Source organism: Ranitomeya variabilis, chromosome 3 (genome assembly GCF_051348905.1).
Source record: "Ranitomeya variabilis isolate aRanVar5 chromosome 3, aRanVar5.hap1, whole genome shotgun sequence".
Classification (NCBI taxonomy): domain Eukaryota; kingdom Metazoa; phylum Chordata; class Amphibia; order Anura; family Dendrobatidae; genus Ranitomeya; species Ranitomeya variabilis.
The window spans coordinates 662,002,769-662,022,703 of NC_135234.1; the positions used below are offsets into that span (position 1 = coordinate 662,002,769).

The following is a 19,935-nucleotide window of genomic DNA, read 5'->3' on the forward strand; positions in this document are numbered from 1 at the left end:
GCCCAAAAGGATTTCCTGGGCTAGATGCCGTTACAAAATAGTAGTTAGGTAAACAGGCGGTGTAGCTTGCTTCATGGGTGGGGTACGCTGCTGAGTTGCACCAAATTCTACTAGGCCCAAAAGGATTTCCTGGGCTAGATGCCATTACAAAATAGTAGGTAGGTAAACAGGCGGTGTAGCTTGCTTCATGGGTGGGGTACGCTGCTGAGTAGCACTAAATTCTACTAGGCCCAAAAGGATTTCCTGGGCTAGATGCCATTACAAAATAGTAGTTAGGTAAACAGGTGGTGTAGCTTGCTTCATGGGTGGGGTACGCTGCTCAGTTGCACCAAATTCTACTAGGCCCAAAAGGATTTCCTGGGCTAGATGCCGTTACAAAATAGTAGTTAGGTAAACAGGCGGTGTAGCTTGCTTCATGGATGGGGTACGCTGCTGAGTAGCACTAAATGCTACTAGGCCCAAAAGGATTTCCAGGGCTAGATGCCGTTACAAAACAGTAGTTAGGTAAACAGGTGGTGTAGCTTGCTTCATGGGTGGGGTATGCTGCTGAGTTGCACCAAATTCTACTAGGCCCAAAAGGATTTCCTGGGCTAGATGCCGTTACAAAATAGTAGGTAGGTAAACAGGCCGTGTAGCTTGCTTCATGGGTGAAGTAGTAAGTAGGGCCCAAAGAATTTTCTGGGCCAGATGCTGTTAAAAATAGTACTTAGGTAAACAGGCAGTGGGTGGCTGGGCTACTCTGCTGACTAGCAGACACTGAAACTTTGGAGCAGACCTCTGAATCCCATGCCATAGTATGAGTAAACAACTCTGCAGATGACCCCACCCACCTGGAATTGACGATGGCAACGTCATGTAAAACTCAGCAAGGAGACTAAATCAAAGAGTCTCCATTTTTTCCAAAAATTCAGCCACAGACAAAACTTAAGTGGCATCAATTTCGCCAGAGTTTTTTTAAAACGGTTGGTGAGGTGATTTTCAAAAATCATCAAGCTTTTAGTCTCCCCAAGATGACACAGAGGTAGAAAAGTCCTTGCGGATCCAGGATTTGTTCATCTTGATGAATGTTAGTCTGTCTACATTGACACTGGACAGCCGCGTGCGCTTATCTGTCAGCACACCACCAGCAGCGCTGAACACATGTTCAGAGAGAACGCTGGCTGCGGGGCACGACAAGATCTCCAAGGCGTGAGTGGCGAGCTCAGGCCATTTTTCAAGATTGGAAGCCCAAAATGAGCAAGGGTCCAGTTCCACAGTCATGGCATCGATGTTAACTTGGAGATACTCTTGTACCATCCTCTCTAGGCGTTGGCTGTGCGTCAGACTTCTTGTCTCCTGTGGCCTTGCAAAGGATGGTCTAAAAAAATCTTGAAACGATTGGAAAAAATTGCTATTACCACCAGATACGATGTTACTGTTACGGTTTGAGTGATGACTCGATAGTCCCACGGTTGGCAAGTTAGAACTCAGAGATTCACTACGTGCACCACTGGTGTTTTGTGGAAAAGCAGATGTTAGATTCTGTAACAGTCTCTGCTGATACTCCTGCATGCGTGAATCCCTTTCTATGGCAGGAATTATTTCGCCAAATTTGCTTTTGTACCGGGGATCTAAGAGTGTGGCAACCCAGTAGTCGGCATTACTTCGGATTCTTACAATCTGAGGGTCATGTTGCAGGTAGTGCAGCAAGAAGGCACTCATGTGTCTTGCGCATCCAGGAGGACCAAGTCCTTGTTGTCTTGGTGGTGGCGAGGTGAGAATCATGCTTCCATCGTCTGCCCTCTCCCCCCCAACCTCGCACAACAGAAATTTGATCAAGGTCTCCCTCATCTGATGAGTCTTCCATGCCCAGCGCCAGTTCGTCCTCCACTTCTTCCTCGCCTCCTGCACCTTCCTCAACAGTTTGGCTGCTACCATGCGCCCTCGGTAATCCCTCTCCCCCAGCCTCCAATGCCAGCCGCCTTGGTGCTGCCAACCTTCTTGACCTTGGAGATATGATCCCTTCCGCATACGACTCCTCCTGTTCCTCCTCCTCCTCCTCTTGTTCCACCACCTGACTCCGAACACTGTGTGAGGTGTGCTCCAGCATGTAAATCACCGGAATGGTCATGCTGATAATGGCATCGTCAGCCTTAAACATCTTCGTTGCTATTTCAAAACTGTGCAGAAGGGTGCATAGGTCCCTGATCTGAGACCACTCCTGCAGCGTGATTTGCCCCACCTCTTGATCTCGTTGGCCCAGGCTATACATCATAACATATTGCACCAGGGCTCGTCGGTGCTGCCACAGTCGCTGCAACATGTGCAGAGTTGAATTCCACCGTGTGGGCACATCGCATTTCAGCAGGTGAACTGGCAGGCCCAACGACTTCTGTAGAGATGCAAGTCGTCGAGCTGCGGGATGCGAACGGCGGAAGTGAGCACACAGCGACCGTGCCCTCTGCAGAAGCCCATCTAGTCCGGGATAGTAGGATAAAAATTGCTGAACAACCAGGTTCAAAACGTGAGCCATACAAGGCACGTGTGTAACATTGCCCCGGCGAAGGGCCGCACCCAGGTTTGCAGCATTGTCGCATACGGCCTTCCCTGGCTGCAGGTTGAGTGGAGACAACCATTGATGGAACTCGGTCTCCAGAGCTGACCACAACTCCTCAGCTGTGTGATTCACATTTCCCAGACATTTCAATGTAAACACTGCCTGATGCTGTTGAGCCCTGGTGACAGCATAGTGAGGAGGTGTGCAGGATTCCTTCTGCGCAGTTACAACGTGGGAGGCATTACCAGACAGGCTTTGGGTGCAGGTGGAGGACCGAGAGGAGGTTGAGGAGGCAGAAGCAGTGGATGAACTTCTAGATACAGAGGATCGACGAGCAACTCGTGGGGATGGCAAGACTTGGACAGCAGCCCCTTCTCCTGATGTCGCCGTAGTTACCCAGTGCCCAGTCACCAACATGTATCGCCCCTGTCCATGTCTACTCGTCCAAGTGTCTGTGGTGAAATGCACCCTGTCACACACAGAGTTTCTCAAGGAAGCGGTGATGTTGCGTGTGACATGCTGGTGTAGCGCAGGCACAGCTTTCTTTGAGAAGTAGTGGTGACTGGACATCTGGTACTGGGGCACTGCGATGGACATAAGATCTCGAAAATCCTCTGTGTCCACCAGGCGGAAATGCAGCATTTCTATAGCCAACAGCTTGCAGATGGAGAAATTCAACCTCTTAGCTTTGTCATGTCTAGGAGTAAATGGTCCTTTACTTGTCCACATCTGAGGGACTGAGGGCTGGCTGCCGTGCTTAGACGGAGTTGAGTAGGGTGTCCCGGCAAACTGCTGGTCTGTGAGGAAGGTGCAGGCGGAGATGTTATGTTGCCTTGATCAAAATGTGGTGTCGATGTCGGAGAGCGTTCAACACCAGCAGCTGTTTCCACTTGCAAATGTCCGGACGACCTGCCAATCACACTGGCTGTTGTGGGTAAAGAGGTGGAAGGTCTGCTTCCAAAACCATGTGCGACTGCTGTCCCCACAGTCACAGAGGATGAAGAGGATGCGGATGCACTTGATGGGGCAGACGGTGGTTGACCCAGCCCACTAGGCCGCATTGTAGCACAGTGAGCTTCCCACTGCAACTTATGCCTCATATCCATGTGACGGTTCATGCATGAAGTACTCAAGCTAGTGATTTTTTGGCCTCTACTGAGATTTTGTTGACAAATCTTACAGACAACATGAGTTGGGTCATCCTTTGTGATGTCAAAAAATGCCCAGGCTATGCAAGGCTTAGAGCCCGTGCGACCTGAAGAGCCACCACGACTTCTGGTCTGAGGCACAATTGGGGTTGAGGATGCAGTTGTTGATGTGCTTCCAGTACTCCGTCTCTGTCCAGGAAGGCGCACCATTACCTCGTCGTCAGACTCGTCACTAGCATCCTCCTCCACCTCCTCTGCTGACCTCATGGACTGGCGGACTGGGGGTTGACAGTAAGTGGGGTCTACAACCTCGTCATCATTATCCTGTGTGTTATCACACCCGTCGTCCTCAGAGCCAACTTCTTCCTGCCCCGACCGAAAAGTCAAGTTTTCGTTCCAATCAGGTATCTCAGTCTCATCATCATCTTCCTCATTGTCACCACCAACAGGAGTTACAGTTTGGGAACGAGGGTCTACATTATACTCAGAATCTTCTTCATCTGGGCCTGGATCCGACTCACATAGATTCTGGGCATCAGTGCAGATCATTTCCTCATCTGGATTCACAGAAGCTCTGGAGCAGACCTCTGATTCCCAGGCTATAGTATGCATAAACAGCTCTACAGACTCAAGCATGTGTGCTACCCCATGCTCAGACGGGCAGCTGGAGACTTGGGAGCTGTGAGGAAGCAAGTGCGATTGGGGTGACAACTCTGAGGACTGGAGTAGTTGTGATCTTGAAGTTGACATGGAGGAGAGCCCACTTGAAAGAGCACTTGATATTCGTTCAAGCACCTGCTGTTTTTGTGCCTCATCTGGAATTTTTGGCGATGCTTGTAGCGATGGTCGTAAGAAAGGGATCATATCAGATTGTCCACGAAAAGAAGTAGACACAACCTTTTTTTCCCTTTCCAACACACCTATTCCCCTTTCCACCAGCAGCAGGCCTTTTGCCACTCATTTTAGTGCTTAATTGGCAACTCTGTATCTGAAGCTGTTGGCACAACAACCGATAGATGAAAACCAAGCAGAACCGAGTGGCCAAACTGTGGTACTAGGCCCAAAACTATCAACTGGATTAGATGCAGTGAAAATAGAGATACACAGGCTGTGTAGCTAGCTTCACAGGAGGGCTACTCTGCTGACATGCAGACAATGCTACTAGGCCCAAAACTATCAACTGGATTAGATGCAGTGAAAATAGAGATACACAGGCGGTATAGTTTGTTTCACAGGCGGGCTACTCTGCTGACGTGCAGACAATGCTACTAGGCCCAAAACTATCAACTGTATTAGATGCAGTGAAAATAGAGATACACAGGCGGTATAGTTTGTTTCACAGGCGGGCTACTCTGCTGACGTGCAGACACTGCTACTAAGCCCAAAACCCCAAAACGATTTACTGGGTTAGATGCCATAAAAATTGAGACACACAGGCAGTGTAGCTAGCTTCACAGGCAGGCTACTCTGCTGACGTGCAGACAATGCTACTAGGCCCAAAACTATCAACTGGATTAGATGCAGTGAAAATAGAGATACACAGGTGGTATAGTTTGTTTCACAGGCGGGCTACTCTGCTGACGTGCAGACACTGCTACTAAGCCCAAAACCTCAAAACGATTTACTGGGTTAGATGCCGTAAAAATTGAGATACACAGGTGGGGTAGCTAGCTTCACAGGCGGGCTACTCTGCTGACATGCAGACAATGCTACTAGGCCCAAAACTATCAACTGGATTAGATGCAGTGAAAATAGAGATACACAGGCGGTATAGTTTGTTTCACAGGCGGGCTACTCTGCTGACGTGCAGACACTGCTACTAAGCCCAAAACCCAAAACGATTTACTGGGTTAGATGCCGTAAAAATTGAGATACACAAGCGGTGTAGCTAGCTTCACAGGCGGGCTACTCAGATGACTATCAGACAATGCTACTAGCCCAAAAGGATTGGCTGAGCTAGATTACACCAAATGCTGTGACTAACACTTGCACAGCACTGGCTCAGACCTGCCTGGCAAACAGTGCTATGAACTGCTGTAACCTACCCTGAAAAGGGCTGATATTGCAACTAGTCCCAACTCCCGACTCCATAAACCTATCTCTCAGAAAATTCGCTGGCAAAAAAAGATCTTTGACTGTATAGCGCCCACAGCAGCAGCGGTGCCATCTAGCACTATGCTGCAGCAGTGAGGAAGTGGTGACGACGGGGCAAATGGCTGGTTCTCATTGGGCAAGGCGTGACATGTGACATACACAGCCAATGACACATGCCCTTGCTTGTCTGCATCACATGTACATTGCTGTGTGTGTGCGCACTGCTGATAGCCTGAGAGACTGCACCACCCCTCTGTAAATGCGGGAAAGAAAAAAAATGGAGATGGGCGTTATTTCAGCACAGATCTATCCCCCGCCCACTATACACTGAAACAGTCCATTAATAATGATAAACAGTTTTAATGTGCAAATCAAGCTAGGCTTTTGGTGATCGAACAGTTATCGAACAGAAACTCGAACAGCCGAATTTTAAGCAAATTGTTCGGGTTCGTCAAACGACTCGAACACCGCCCAAAACAGCTCGAATTTGAAATTGGCGAATAGTTCGACTCGAACACCGCTCATCTCTAATCCTGGGTTGAGAGAGCAGGAGCTTCCATAGACCAAATTTGCAGGGCCACAACCTGGTCTAACATAACATTTTGTAGACACGACAAGCTAGATATAATATCAGGTCAACAGCTAGCTTACAGACGAAAAGTCCTTCAGGCAGTAGTCCCACCCTGAGATGCCATTGATTTGGTATTTCTGCTGACAATCTGGTATGAGGGACATCCTGGGAAATTAGGAATTAGTCCTACCACTAACTGTATTTCCAGGAGTCCATCATGGCAGTAGCATTACATTCCCTCCCATGATTTCTTATTCTTAGAACCTATGTGAAGTTAACATTTTTGTGTAAGAATTCAATAAAATAGAGTTGCATCCATCCTGGTGTGGTGATTGGTAAAGACACTGAGGGTGAGGTGGAGGGGGGAAGGCTTTTAAGTTACCACTTGTGTGTTTCCTGTCCCTAGAGGATGAGTAGGATTAACTCCTGATGTGCTGTCATGATGGACTCCTGGAAATACAATTACTGGTAGGACTAAATCCTAATTTTGCTTGTTCAGGTGTCGAGTGCCGGCCTGTTTAGATGGGCATCCTAGAAACTCTCATTCCTTGTTTATCATCTCATATTTAATGGGTCTTTAGGATTGGTGGAGATAAGTAAAATTATAGTCATAGCTGGCAGGTAAAATCTTTATTTTTTTAAAGTATTTATAACCTTTTCAAACCTCAACAGTTAACTAGTCGTCATAACCATTGAATGGCGGATGAAAATACAGACTATTACCATACATTATCATAATTGTCACCAGACAGCTATATTAGGTTTTGGATTTAATGCCATAAAGGCCTATAATAAATGTTTTCATATTTTTCCTTTATTGTAGGGTGGAGCTTTTTACTTCATTGAGCACGTGGCCGACATAGATGAATCCAGCTGGATAAGTTTTTTTCAGAAAGCGCTGAATCCGTCCTGGAAATTGATGTTTGATGGATGTAGCATAAGAAAGACCACATGGAAAGATCTGGAGAATGCTAAATTCTCAGAGTTGAACCTGCGTCACATAATTGCCCCCATATCTATGACTCTTGCTAAGCCTCATATTGTTGGATATGCTGTGAAATAAACATATATTTATAATGTCACTTTGGTTACGCTTTTATTCATTTACAACATTTTCCCATTGACATTGTTGTTACAAATAAATTTGTGTTATTCAATGTATGTCTTCTGTGCTTTTAGATATGGTTGGCATAATTTATTATGTTCTGTTTGTAAACCTCTAAACATAAAATTGACATCACTTGATGAATTAGATACGTAAGATAAGGAAGATGACAGTATTTTTCTATTGATTATTGTAAGCTGTACATTTGCTATATTAGTTAGTAATGTTTGCTTGTATTTTTGTTTTAGCTCCTATTTTTCACTACTATTGTAATCTTTTCTATCTACGGAGGTATAATAAAATTTAAGATAGTGAAGTAGTAAAAATTACCGTATGTCTGACTATTTTTCAAAACTATTGTAGTCTTTTCTATCTACTGAGGTTTAATAAAATTTTGGATAGTGAAGTAGTAAAAATGATGTCTGATTGTTTCTAATACTTCACAATGCATCATATTTCACACAATCACAAAAAGAAAGGGAAAAAAGCCAAAATGTAAACAGTGCATGTATTTTGTTTAGTATGTCTCTTTAGACAACATCATTTTCTTTTTGGCCTCATAAGAAAAACTCCACTAAAACAGATTAAAACAAATCCAAAACAGAAAAGAAACGCTGTATGTTAAACAGGACCTGTGAGGTCTGATAACACTATTACCCTGCAGACATGGGGTTAAGCTGCAGGTTAATAGTGTTATAAAGGTGCCTGGCCGCTCTACAAAAAAAAGGAAAAAAATCAACTTTATTTCTCCCGGAAACCACCAGCTTTCACTCATACAGGCGTACCGATGCAACCCCAGCACTGATTGACACCGATTGACAGCCGGCTCTGCAGTGCATCAGTACAGGGCGAGCTGTCAGTCAGTGCTGGGGCGAAGCTTACAGCTGCCACTCTCAGTGCTGTGAGCGGTGACTGTAATTGCTCCAGGTTTGCCAGCAAGACTCAAAGGCTGGGGTCACATGAACGTCTAAAAAAATTGGTCGCATTCTCATCCAGGAGAGTGGGACAATTTTTTTCTCACTCGTCATCCATGTCTGTTTTTTTACTTAGCAGCTATTAATCTTTTACAGGACCATTTACAGTTTCCCATCTTACAGCATTGCAGTGTATCTTGTTGTTATGTCTGCCGTTCACTGTAGGGAGGCAGGGCAAAGTAAACATGAGTTCTTCGGAATCTTTAAGGGATTTCAATGATGGCTTCCATTAACAAGCATCTTGCCCCGTTATGTGATGTAACCGTTTTCAAGCCCGCAGCAATATACAGTGATCCTGTCAGAGATTGATCATAATGATTCATAACGTTTAGGCTCCTTTCCGTCACACAGAACTACTTCTCTTACAAAATGTCCATGCATGGTGTCTTCTTATGCGGTGAGGTGGGGGTGAGTCCAGTCCTTGGTCGGTTTTCTCATTCTTCTCCTGCTACAAAACAATAGTTGCTCCTGACTTGTTTCTCTACTTTTGACAGTAGCTGTTCTGAATTAACTGGCCTTTCCAGCTTGACAGGTTCAGCACCTCCATTAGTCTTGTGTCCAGTCCTGCAGTTCTTTGGCCGCTATTGTCTCTGGTGTGTCATTCCTTAAAAAAGCTGCCTTGTTTTTGAAACTTTTCGCATTTTCATTTCACTGAACTTTATTGGCATACTTAGGTGTGGATTACCAATGTTTTTGATGCATTTCTGCCATGGAAATGCATTAAAAACGCATGTGCGTGTTTTACCGGGGGATTTTCAGCATCTAATGTAAGTCTATGGGGAAAATATGCGCAGAAAATGCAGCGTACTCGCAAAAGAAATTGACATGCTGCAGATTTTAAAAAACACCAGGTCAGCTTACACATCATAAACAAAAAGCGCGGTTGGAAGGAGATTTCTAGAAATCCCATCCACTTTGCTGGAACTGTAAGACGCTGCATTTTTTAAGCAGGAAAAACACAGTGTTAAAAACCGCAATAAAAGTTAATTGAGGGAATGCAATTATTCATTGCGTTTTTCCGTGCGTTTTTTTAACATATTTTTTATTGCTGCGTTTTTTGCCTCTGTTTGGTGTGTTATTCTTTAAATAAAGCTTTGTTTTTTATACTTCTTGTTTTTTTTTGTTTGATAAAACTTTGTTGCTATACTTAGGTGCAGATTACATGTGTTTTTGAGGCGGAAACACACTAAAAACGTATGTGGGTGTTTTTGCTGTGGATTTTCTGCCTCTAATATAAGTCTTTGGGCTCATTCCCACTTGCGATGAAATCGGACCAATGTTATTCTATGATCGTGTGTCCATCTAGGTTTTTTCAAGCTCAGATCGGATCACGATAGGATTGGAAAAAACTTGCAGCATGCTGTGATTGTAATCGGAAATTGGATCGCATCCCACAATAGAAGTCAATGGGTGCGAGAAAATAATCACTCAGCACTTGCACCGTGCGAGTGCTGTCCAATTTTTACGCACAGATCGCATTTGAAAAGCCAGCAATTCATATGCGGGTACAGTAAAATCACATTGACAGGTTAGAATAGAATAGATAGAATAGATATATACACATAGAATACATATATACAGATGTCAGTGACACACACATACACTCACCGGCCACTTTATTAGGTACACCATGCTAGTAACGGGTTGGACCCCCTTTTGCCTTCAGAACTGCCTCAATTCTTCGTGGCATAGATTCAACAAGGTGCTGGAAGCATTCCTCAGAGATTTTGGTCCATATTGACATGATGGCATCACACAGTTGCCGCAGATTTGTCGGCTGCACATCCCAAAGATGCTCCATACAAGGCAGGATGGATCCATGCTTTCATGTTGTTTACGCCAAATTCTGACCCTACCATCCGAATGTCGCAGCAGAAATCGAGACTCATCAGACCAAGCAACGTTTTTCCAATCTTCTACTGTCCAATTTCGATGAGCTTGTACAAATTGTAGCCTCAGTTTCCTGTTCTTAGCTGAAAGGAGTGGTACCCGGTGTGGTCTTCTGCTGCTGTAGCCCATCTGCCTCAAAGTTCGACGCACTGTGCGTTCAGAGATGCTCTTAGGCCTACCTTGGTTGTAACGGGTGGCGATTTGAGTCACTGTTGCCTTTCTATCAGCTCGAACCAGTCTGCCCATTCTCCTCTGACCTCTGGCATCAACAAGGCATTTCCGCCCACAGAACTGCCGCTCACTGGATTTTTTTTCTTTTTCGGACCATTCTCTGTAAACCCTAGAGATGGTTGTGCGTGAAAATCCCAGTAGATCAGCAGTTTCTGAAATACTCAGACCAGCCCTTCTGGCACCAACAACCATGCCACGTTCAAAGGCACTCAAATCACCTTTCTTCCCCATACTGATGCTCGGTTTGAACTGCAGGAGATTGTCTTGACCATGTCTACATGCCTAAATGCACTGAGATGTCGCCCCGGTCCGTTGACAAGGACACTGGAATCGGCTGCGGCCCGGACCACGGCTCCTCCGGAGTCATCTCTTGACATAACTCCGCCCTCCATGATTCCGTGACTAGGATAGGCAGGCTCGGCTCCTCCACTGGTGTCTCCAAGGAACTCAGGTCCTCCCGCTGCGGTGGACGCGGGTCCTCCTCTGATGGGTGAGGACAAGCCGGGATCACCTCGCCATTGTTCGAGCCCCTGCTGTTCATCGTCGCTGTCCGGCATTCGGCGGCAATGCATGCATCTGACTCTGCCATCTCTCCAAGGTCGAGCTCCTCCTTCACCCCGTTCCCGCCATCGCAAGTCAGGGGGCGGTTCTCTGCTTTGAGGCAGGTCATCGCTTTGCAACAAGAGGTGCAGGGGGCGATCACCGCTTCTGGCGCCACTTTGGTAGTCCCCTCCCATGGCACGCCCTCCTGCTTCTCTGGCGTAGCAATGGCGGCGGTTTTTGGCGGGAACTTTTGGCGGTAAATGGCGCAGCACAGTCTTTGCAATAAAGTACAGTCCAAGCACAACAAATTACAGTTCCAAGGCACACATGACCTGATTCTTCAGGCTTAAGTAGATCCTGTTCGTGACGCCAAGTTGCAGCGCCCCCACTGCCGCAGGGCCGAGGGGTACCCGGTACCGGGCCTCTAAGTCTCTGCTTCTGGGGTTGTCACAGCGGCTAGGCCCCGGTCCGTGACCCTGCCGTGGGGCGCACAGTGAATGATAGGTGTGGATGTTGGTGGTGCAGTTGTGGGATGCAGGTCGCGGTAAATAACGAGGACACCAGGTTGCAGTCTCTTTACCTCTTTACTGGAGATCTCTGAATCCTCAGTCCAGAATACGGTTCACCAGGCTGCGCAAGTCCGGCCGGTCCAATGGCACTTCCAGAGTTCACTTCACAGGTGGAAATCGGTGCCTTCCTTCTTAGCGCTATGTGTTGTAGTCCTTCCCTGCTGTGCTTACGGAAAGTACCCCACAACCGTTGTGTCTGTTTCTTAAGTTCCCTCACAACTCGATTAAATGATGTTCTTCTAATCGTCCGTCCCTTCCTGATGTTACAGTTAGAACGGCACCCGTTTGTCGGGTAGGCCTGGAGTTCTTCCGGGACCCTAGAGACGCCCCTCTCCCGCAATTGCCTCCCAAGACTTCATAGGTGATATGTGTTAGACAGCCCGCCTTAAACTGACTGTCCTGCCGCTGTTTAGAGTATTGCTTGAAGCTGAATGTTATAATACTCCCTCGGCGTTCCGGCCACCGGTAGTGCGCCTCAGTAGGGTGTTGCTCCGGTCTTACAGCACGACCCCTACTGGAATTCTCCTATCGCTTGATCTCGTTTCTCATTCAGCACAATCTATCTCGCTTCTAGTCCTTTCTTAGGCCCCGCCGCTTCCCGGAGCTGGCGCGGACCCGTTACGTTCTTTCCAATGCCAAGCCTCTGTCAGGATCCCACCCCTGACAGAGACCCTACTGTCTCTTCCTCCACAACACCCTCTGCCACTAGGTGTTGCTTCGTCCAATCCAGTCAGCTTTCTCCTCTAACTTCCTGCCTGACCCCCAGTTTACCCACTATGGTGGGGAGTGGCCTAATGAATAGAACCCTTAGCTCCCCCCGGAGGCCCGGCTGTGAAATGTATTGGTGTCTGTGATACCTGATCAGATGAACTCCTTCAGTGCCATCGGACGCACCATGGCTCCCCATAGTGGCGGAGCCACAGTACTGCAACGACCAGGACTCTGGGGCGCTGCACATATGCAGCATTTGCAGTTTGACCTGTATACTATGTATAGACTGCTGTATGTACAATATATAGGTGACACTGCTGTATCTAATCACCGTATCACCTATATAATGTATGTTCAGCAGTCTATATTAATTATATAGGTGACACTGTGACTAATGTGTATATACGTGATATAGGTGATACTGCTGTGTATATATAGTGCGAATATACACTGCAATCACAGTATCACCTATATAATGCATGTACAGCAGTCTATATACATTGTATAGCTGAAACTGCAACTGCGGTATGTACGTTATATAGGTTATACCACTGTGTGTAATATACTGCGACCGCTGTGTATAGCCCAGATAGGCCAGCCGCAGTGTGCGTGTTATATACACACACACACACACATACACACTGCAGCTGGCCTATATGGGCTATACACAGCGTTCGCAGTATATTACACACGTGGTATAACCTATATAACGTACATACCTCAGTCGCAGTTTCACTTATATAATGTGTGTGTGTAGGTCTGTATATATATATATATATATACAGTATATATATATATATATATATATATATATATACACACACACACACACACACACTGATTGATTGTGATAAAAGTGTCGGACTCTTTATTGGTCCAACGTGGCAACGTTTCGGATCAATAACAGAACATTTCTCTGATATGAAACTGAAATGTTGCCACATGGGCTAATAAAGAGTCCACTGTTTAAAGGGATTGTAGAGATATAGAAAAAATAGACAGCACCGATGTGCCTACGTGTCACCGCCTCCACAAATAAATAGTACAACTGATTGCCGCTGTTATGCCATGTATGCCTGACCTTAGACACTGAGTGCACATAAAAAGTGGAATGTAAAAATCCAGGCAAAGAAAAAACAGAAGTGCACTCACCGGTCTCTTGTGCGAAAGTCCTTTATTTAGAACATATGCGGGCACACTTGGGGAGAACGTGGACAAAAGAAGACAAAGTCTTTTGTCCACGTTCTCCCCAAGTGTGCCCGCATATGTTCTAAATAAAGGACTTTCGCACAAGAGACCGGTGAATGCACTTCTGTTTTTTCTCTGCCTGGATGTTTAAAGGGATTGTCTCCCACTAGGACAACCTCGTCTTAAACTAAATGTTCACCCCAATAAAATAATAAAGCCTATACTCACCTCCTGTGCCTGTGCCGTTCCCACAGTGGCTGTTATGACCCCCTCGGGGCTGTGATGTGCTGTTGAGATGCCCGGCACCAATCAGCGCTGGTGTCGCTGTCTCCATCTTCGGACAAACTGAATGTGAAGAGGAAGTCCAGGGTGAGGGTGTGAGTTTGGATCAGGATACCCTCCACGAGGCTGGAGGCTGTGGTCTGTATACAGACAGTGAACTTCAGTCTTGTGAACACAGTCTACAACTAATTCTGTAATGGTGCATGTATACTAATGAAGCGCCCCCAGAAGCAGGGCCGCGGGGTACTCGGTACCGGGCCTCTCTGTCTCGATTCCGGGCCTCTCTGTCTCGGTTCCGGGCCTCTCTGTCTCGGTTCTGGGGTCGTCACGGTGGCTAGACCCGGTCCGTGACCCTGCTAAGGGGCGTCCAATGAAAGATGCGATGATGGTGCGTGGTGCAGGTCTCGATGAATAACGAGGACACAGGGTTGCAGTCTCTTTACCTCTTTACTGAAGGCTTCAGGATCATCAATCCAGAGTACTGCTAACAGGGCTGGCTGAGACCGGACGGTCCGAAGGCACATCCAGAGTTTCCTTTTCAGGTGGAAATCAGTGCCTACCTTCTAGCGCCTGTGTGTTGTAGTACCTCCCTGCTGAGCACCACGGGATAGTCCTCACAACTGTTGTGTCTGTTTCTGATGTTCTTCTCTCTCACAACTCGTATCTATTCTGATGTTCTTTCTCCGTCCCCCAGATGATATGGATAGGACGCACCCATATGACGTGTAGGCCTGGAGTTCTTCCGGGACCCTAGCGTCGCCCCTCTCCCACAATTGCCCCCTATGTCTGCTTAGGTGATTTAGGTGAGACAGCCAACCTAAAATTAACTGTTCTGCCGCTGTTTGAAGTATTGCTTGGAGCCTAATACTTCCTCGGCATTACGGCCACCGGCTACGTGCCTCAGTAGGATGTTGCCTCGATCTTACGGCACGACTCCTACTGGCTTTATCTCCTTTTTGCTGCGATCTCGTTTCTCACTTCTCCACAGTAAACCTCGCTTCTTTTCCTTTCTTAGGATGCCACCGCATTTAAGTGCAGGCGCGGCTCCGTAACGTTCTGTTCTGTTCGCTAGGCCACTGACAGGATCCCACCCCTGACAGAGACCCCCTGAATCTTCCCCTGCAACACCCTCTGCCACAGGATGTTGCCTGGATCCAACCCAGTCAGCTTCTGACTAACTTCCTATCCAGCCCCCAGTTTTACCAGATTGTGAGGAGTGGCCTAATACATAGAATCCTTTGCTCCCCCTGGTGGCCAGAATGTGAAGTGTAATGTGTGACTGTGATACCTGGTCAGGTGAACTCCTTAAGTGCCATCAGACGTACCATCACTCCCCTTAGCGGCGGAGCGTCAGTACTGCAACGACCAGGACTCTGGGGCGCTGCACTAACGCAGATCGTGTTCGTTCGTGCGTGTCGCCACTTCTAATTCACCTATATATTTTGGCATGGTGGGGGGCCCCATTTGAAAGTTCGCACCGGGGCCCATAACTTTGTAGTTACGCCACCTTTGACAGTAGCATTACATCCCCTCCCATGATTTCTTATTCTTAGAACCTATGTGAAGTTAACATTTTTGTGTAAGATTTCAATAAAATAGAGTTGCATCCATCCTGGTGTGGTGATTGGTAAAGACATTGAGGGTGAGGTGGGAAGGCTTTTAAGTTACCGCTTGTGTGTTTCCTGTCCCTAGAGGATGAGTAGGACTAACTCCTGATGTGCTGTCATGATGGACTCCTGGAAATACAATTATCGGTAGGACTAAATCCTAATTTTGCTTGTTCAGGTGTCGATTGCCGGCCTGTTTAGATGGGCATCCTAGAAACTCTCATTCCTTGTTTATCATCTCATCTTTAATGGGTCTTTAGGATTGGTGGAGATAAATAAAATTATAATCATAGCTGGCAGGTAAAATCTTTATTTTTTTAAAGTATTTATAACTTTTTCAAACCTCAACACTTAAATAGTCGTCATAACTATTGAATGTCGGATGAAAATACAGACTATTACCATACATTATCATAATTGTCACCAGACAGCTATATTAGGTTTAGGATTTAATGCCATAAAGGCCTATAATAAATGTTTTCTTATTTTTTCTTTATTATAGGGTGGAGCTTTTTACTTCATTGAGCACGTGGCTGACATAGATGAATCCAGCTGGATTAGTTTTTTTCAGAAAGCGCTGAATCCGGCTTGGAAATTGATGTTTGATGGATGTAGCATAAGAAAGACCACATGGAAAGATCTGGAGAATGCTAAATTCTCAGAGTTGAACCTGCATCACATACTGTATTTTTCTGACCATAAGACGCACTTTTTTCCCTCCAAATTTGGGAGGAAAGTGTGGGTGCGTCTTATGGTCAGAATGTAGCATGTGGGGAGGGGGGCAGTGGCTAGAGGGATCGCACTGTGATCCCACTTGCAGGAGGCAGAAAAATGTCCCCGCTGCCCAAATCCAGCGCTGGGGAAACCACACGGTCTCGATGATTAAAGTGCAGGGAATATTAATTAGCCGTTTCCCCGCCCAACTGTCAGCTGAGCGGGGAGCAGCCATTGAATAGTCCTTCACTGAAACAGGGACACACATGGTTTCCCCAGTGCTGGATTCCTGCAGCAGCTGGGGAGATCTGTGTGTCCGGTGGAGGAGGGGGCAGCAGCAGGGGCCAGAGGGGACAAGATGGCTGCATACCTGCCTGCCTGTGCTGGATGCTGAGGCATAAGGACCTGTGTGATGTCATGAAGTGGGCGGGCTGGAGCATCACATGACGGCACAGAGCCCTCCCTCTTCTGATGTCATCACAGGTCCTTCAGACTCCCCACTAGAATCTGCAAGCTTCCTCTTATGACCTGTGCTGTGGAGAGACAACAAGAGGGAGGGCTCTGTGTGTGCAGTCATGGGATGCCCCAGCTTTTCACCTCACCACAGTGGCTGGCTGGCTGCCACAATTAAAAGGTTAGTCTTTACAACACACAATAAAGCACTCTGCCACTCCTGTGGTGAACTATAACTCCCAGCATGCCAAAGGATCTGCAGGACATGCTGGGAGTTATAATTTTCCCAAGGGTACCAGAAGAAATTGTACCCCAAAAGTTGTTGTGCAATTTGTCCTGAGTACGCTGATACCCCATATGTGGGGTAAACCACTCTTTGGGTGCATGGCAGAGCTCGGAAGGGAAGGAGCGCCGTTTGACTTTTCAATGCAAAATTGGCTGGAATTAAGATGGGACGCCATGTTGCATTTGGAGAGCCCCTGATGTGCCTAACATTGAAACACTCCACAAGTGACACCATTTTGGAAAGTAGACCCCCTAAGGAACTTATCTAGATGTGTTGTGAGCGCTTTGAACCCCCAAGTGTTTCACTACAGTTTATAACACAGAGCCGTGAAAATAAAAATTCTTTTTTTTTTCCACAAAAATTATTTTTTAGCCCCCAGTTTTGTATTTTCCCAAGGGTAACAGGAGACCCCAAAAGTTGTTGTGCAATGTGTCCTGAGTACGCTGATACCCCATATGTGGGGGTTAACCACCGTTTGGGTGCATGGCAGAGCTCGGAAGAGAAGGAGCGCCATTTGGAATGCAGACTTAGATGGAATGGTCTGCAGGCATCACATTGTGTTTGCAGAGCCCCTAATGTACCTAAACAATAGAAACCCCCCCAAGTGACCCCATATTGGAAACTAGACCCCCCAAGGAACTTATCTAGATGTGTTGTGAGAACTTTGAACCCCCAAGTGTTTTACTACAGTTAACAACGCAGAGCCGTGAAAATAAAAAATCATTATTTTTCCACAAAAATTATCTTTAAAACCCAGTTTTGTATTTTCCCAAGGGTAACAGGAGAAATTGGTCCCCAAAAGTTGTTGTCCAATTTGTCCTGAGTACGCTGATACCCCATATGTGGGGGGAACCACCGTTTGGGCGCATGGCAGAGGTCGAAGGGAAGGAGCGCCATTTGGAATGCAGACTTAGATGGATTGGTCTGCAGGTGTCACGTTGCATTTGCAGAGCCCCTGATGTACCTAAACAGTAGAAACCCCCCACAAGTGACCCAATATTGGAACCTAGACCCCCCAAGGAACTTATCTAGATGTGTTGTGAGAACATTGAACCCCCAAGTATTTCACTACAGTTTATAACGCAGAGCCATGAAAATAAAAAATCATTTTTTCCTACAAAAAATGTTTTTTAGCCCAAATTTTTATTTTCCTAAGGGTAACAAGAGAAATTGGACCCCAAAAGTTTTCCAATTTGTCCTGAGTACGCTGATACCCCATATGTTGGAGGAAACCCCTGTTTGGGCGCATGGGAGAGCTCGGAAAGGAAGGAGCACTGTTTTACTTTTTCAATGCAGAATTGGCTGGAATTGAGATCGGACGACATATCGCGTTTGGAGAGCCCTGATGTGCCTAAACAGTGGAAACCCCCAATTCTAACTGAAACCCTAACCCAAACACACCCCTAACCCTAATCCCAACCACACCCCTAACCCCAACTCCAACACACCCCTAACCCTAATCCCACCCATAACCCTAACCACACCCCTAACCCTGACACACCCCTAACCCTAATCCCAACCGTAAATGTAATCCAAACCCTATCCCTAGCCCCAACCCTAGCCCTAACCCTAGCCCTAACCCTTATGGGAAAATAGAAATAAATACATTTTTTTAATTTTTATATTTTTCCCTAACTAAGGGTGTGATGAAGGGGGGTTTGATTTACTTTTATAGTGTTTTTTTAGCGGATTTTTATGATTGGCAGCCGTCACACACTAAAAGACGCTTTTTATTGCAAAAAATATTTTTGCATTACCACATTTTGAGAGCTATAATTTTTCCATATTTTGGTCCACAGAGTCATGTGAGGTCTTGTTTTTTGCGGGACGAGTTGCCGTTTTTATTGGTAACATTTTCGGGCACGTTACATTTTTTGATCGTTTTTTATTCCGATTTTTGTGAGGCAGTATGACCAAAAAACAGCTATTCATGAATTTCTTTTGGGGGGGCGTTTATACCGTTTCGCGTTTGGTAAAATGGATAAAGCAGTTTTATTCTTTGGGCCAGTACGATTACACTGATACCTCATTTATATCATTTTTTTATGTTTTGGCTCTTTTATACGATAAAAACTATATTATAGAAAAAATAATTATTTTTGCATCGCTTTATTCTGAGGACAATAACTTTTTTATTTTTTCACTGATGACACTGTATCACCACACGTTTTTTGCAGGACAAGATGACGTATTCAGCGGTACCATGGTTATTTATATCTGTCTTTTTGATCGCGTGCTATTTCACTTTTTGTTTGGCAGTATGATAATAAAGCGTTTTTTGCCTCTTTTTTTTTTACGGTGTTCACTGAAGGGGTTAACTAGTGGGACAGTTTTATAGGTCGGGTCATTACGGACGCTGCGATACTAATATGTGTACTTTTATTGTTTTTTTATTATTTAGATAAAGGAATGCATTTATTGGAACAATATATATATTTTTTTTATTTATTTAGGAATTTATTTTTTTTTTACTTTTTTACTTTGCCCTGGGGGTGACATCACAGTAAAGTGACAGATCACTGATCTGACATTTTGCTGTGCACTGTGTCAGATCAGCGATCACGCAGCACATCAGGGAGGCTTCCCGGCGCCTGCACTTGTAAGCCACCTCCCTGCCGGACCCGGATGCAGCCCCACGGCCATTTTGGATCCGGGGCCTGCAGGGAGGAGACACTCGGTACAAGGTTAGCACATCACCTTGTACCGAGGGTCTCAGGGAAGCCCGCAGGGAGCCCCCTCCCTGCGCGATTCTTACCTATGCCCCATGTTTGATCGCAGTGTGCCGGGGGCGGTCTGTGACCGCTCCTGGCACATAGTGCCGGATGTCAGCTGTGATAGTCAGCCTGTGAGTGCGGCCAATCGCTATGACGTACTATCCCGTCCCTGGGAATTAAGTCCCAGGTCACCTTGACGGGATAGTAAGTAAAATGGGATTAAGGGGTTAAAGCAGCACTCCAGTGTTATTTTTCAGTGCTGGAGTGGTGCTTTAAATATAAGCCCTGTGCTCCCATTCTTATACTCACCCTCCAGCGT

At 46.2% G+C, this 19,935-nt stretch overlaps 1 protein-coding gene across 1 annotated transcript in view; it reads left to right on the forward strand.

The window, feature by feature from the left end:
• The window catches only part of LOC143816891 (thiol S-methyltransferase TMT1A-like), a 154,924-nt gene extending 147,059 nt beyond the window's left edge, over window positions 1–7,865 (forward strand). Inside the window, exon 2 of the mRNA XM_077297841.1 lies at window positions 7,173–7,865. Within this exon, the coding sequence (XP_077153956.1) occupies window positions 7,173–7,412 (240 nt within the window). The 3' untranslated portion in view covers window positions 7,413–7,865. The remainder of the gene's footprint in view (window positions 1–7,172) is intronic.
• Window positions 7,866–19,935: the final 12,070 nt, after the last annotated feature.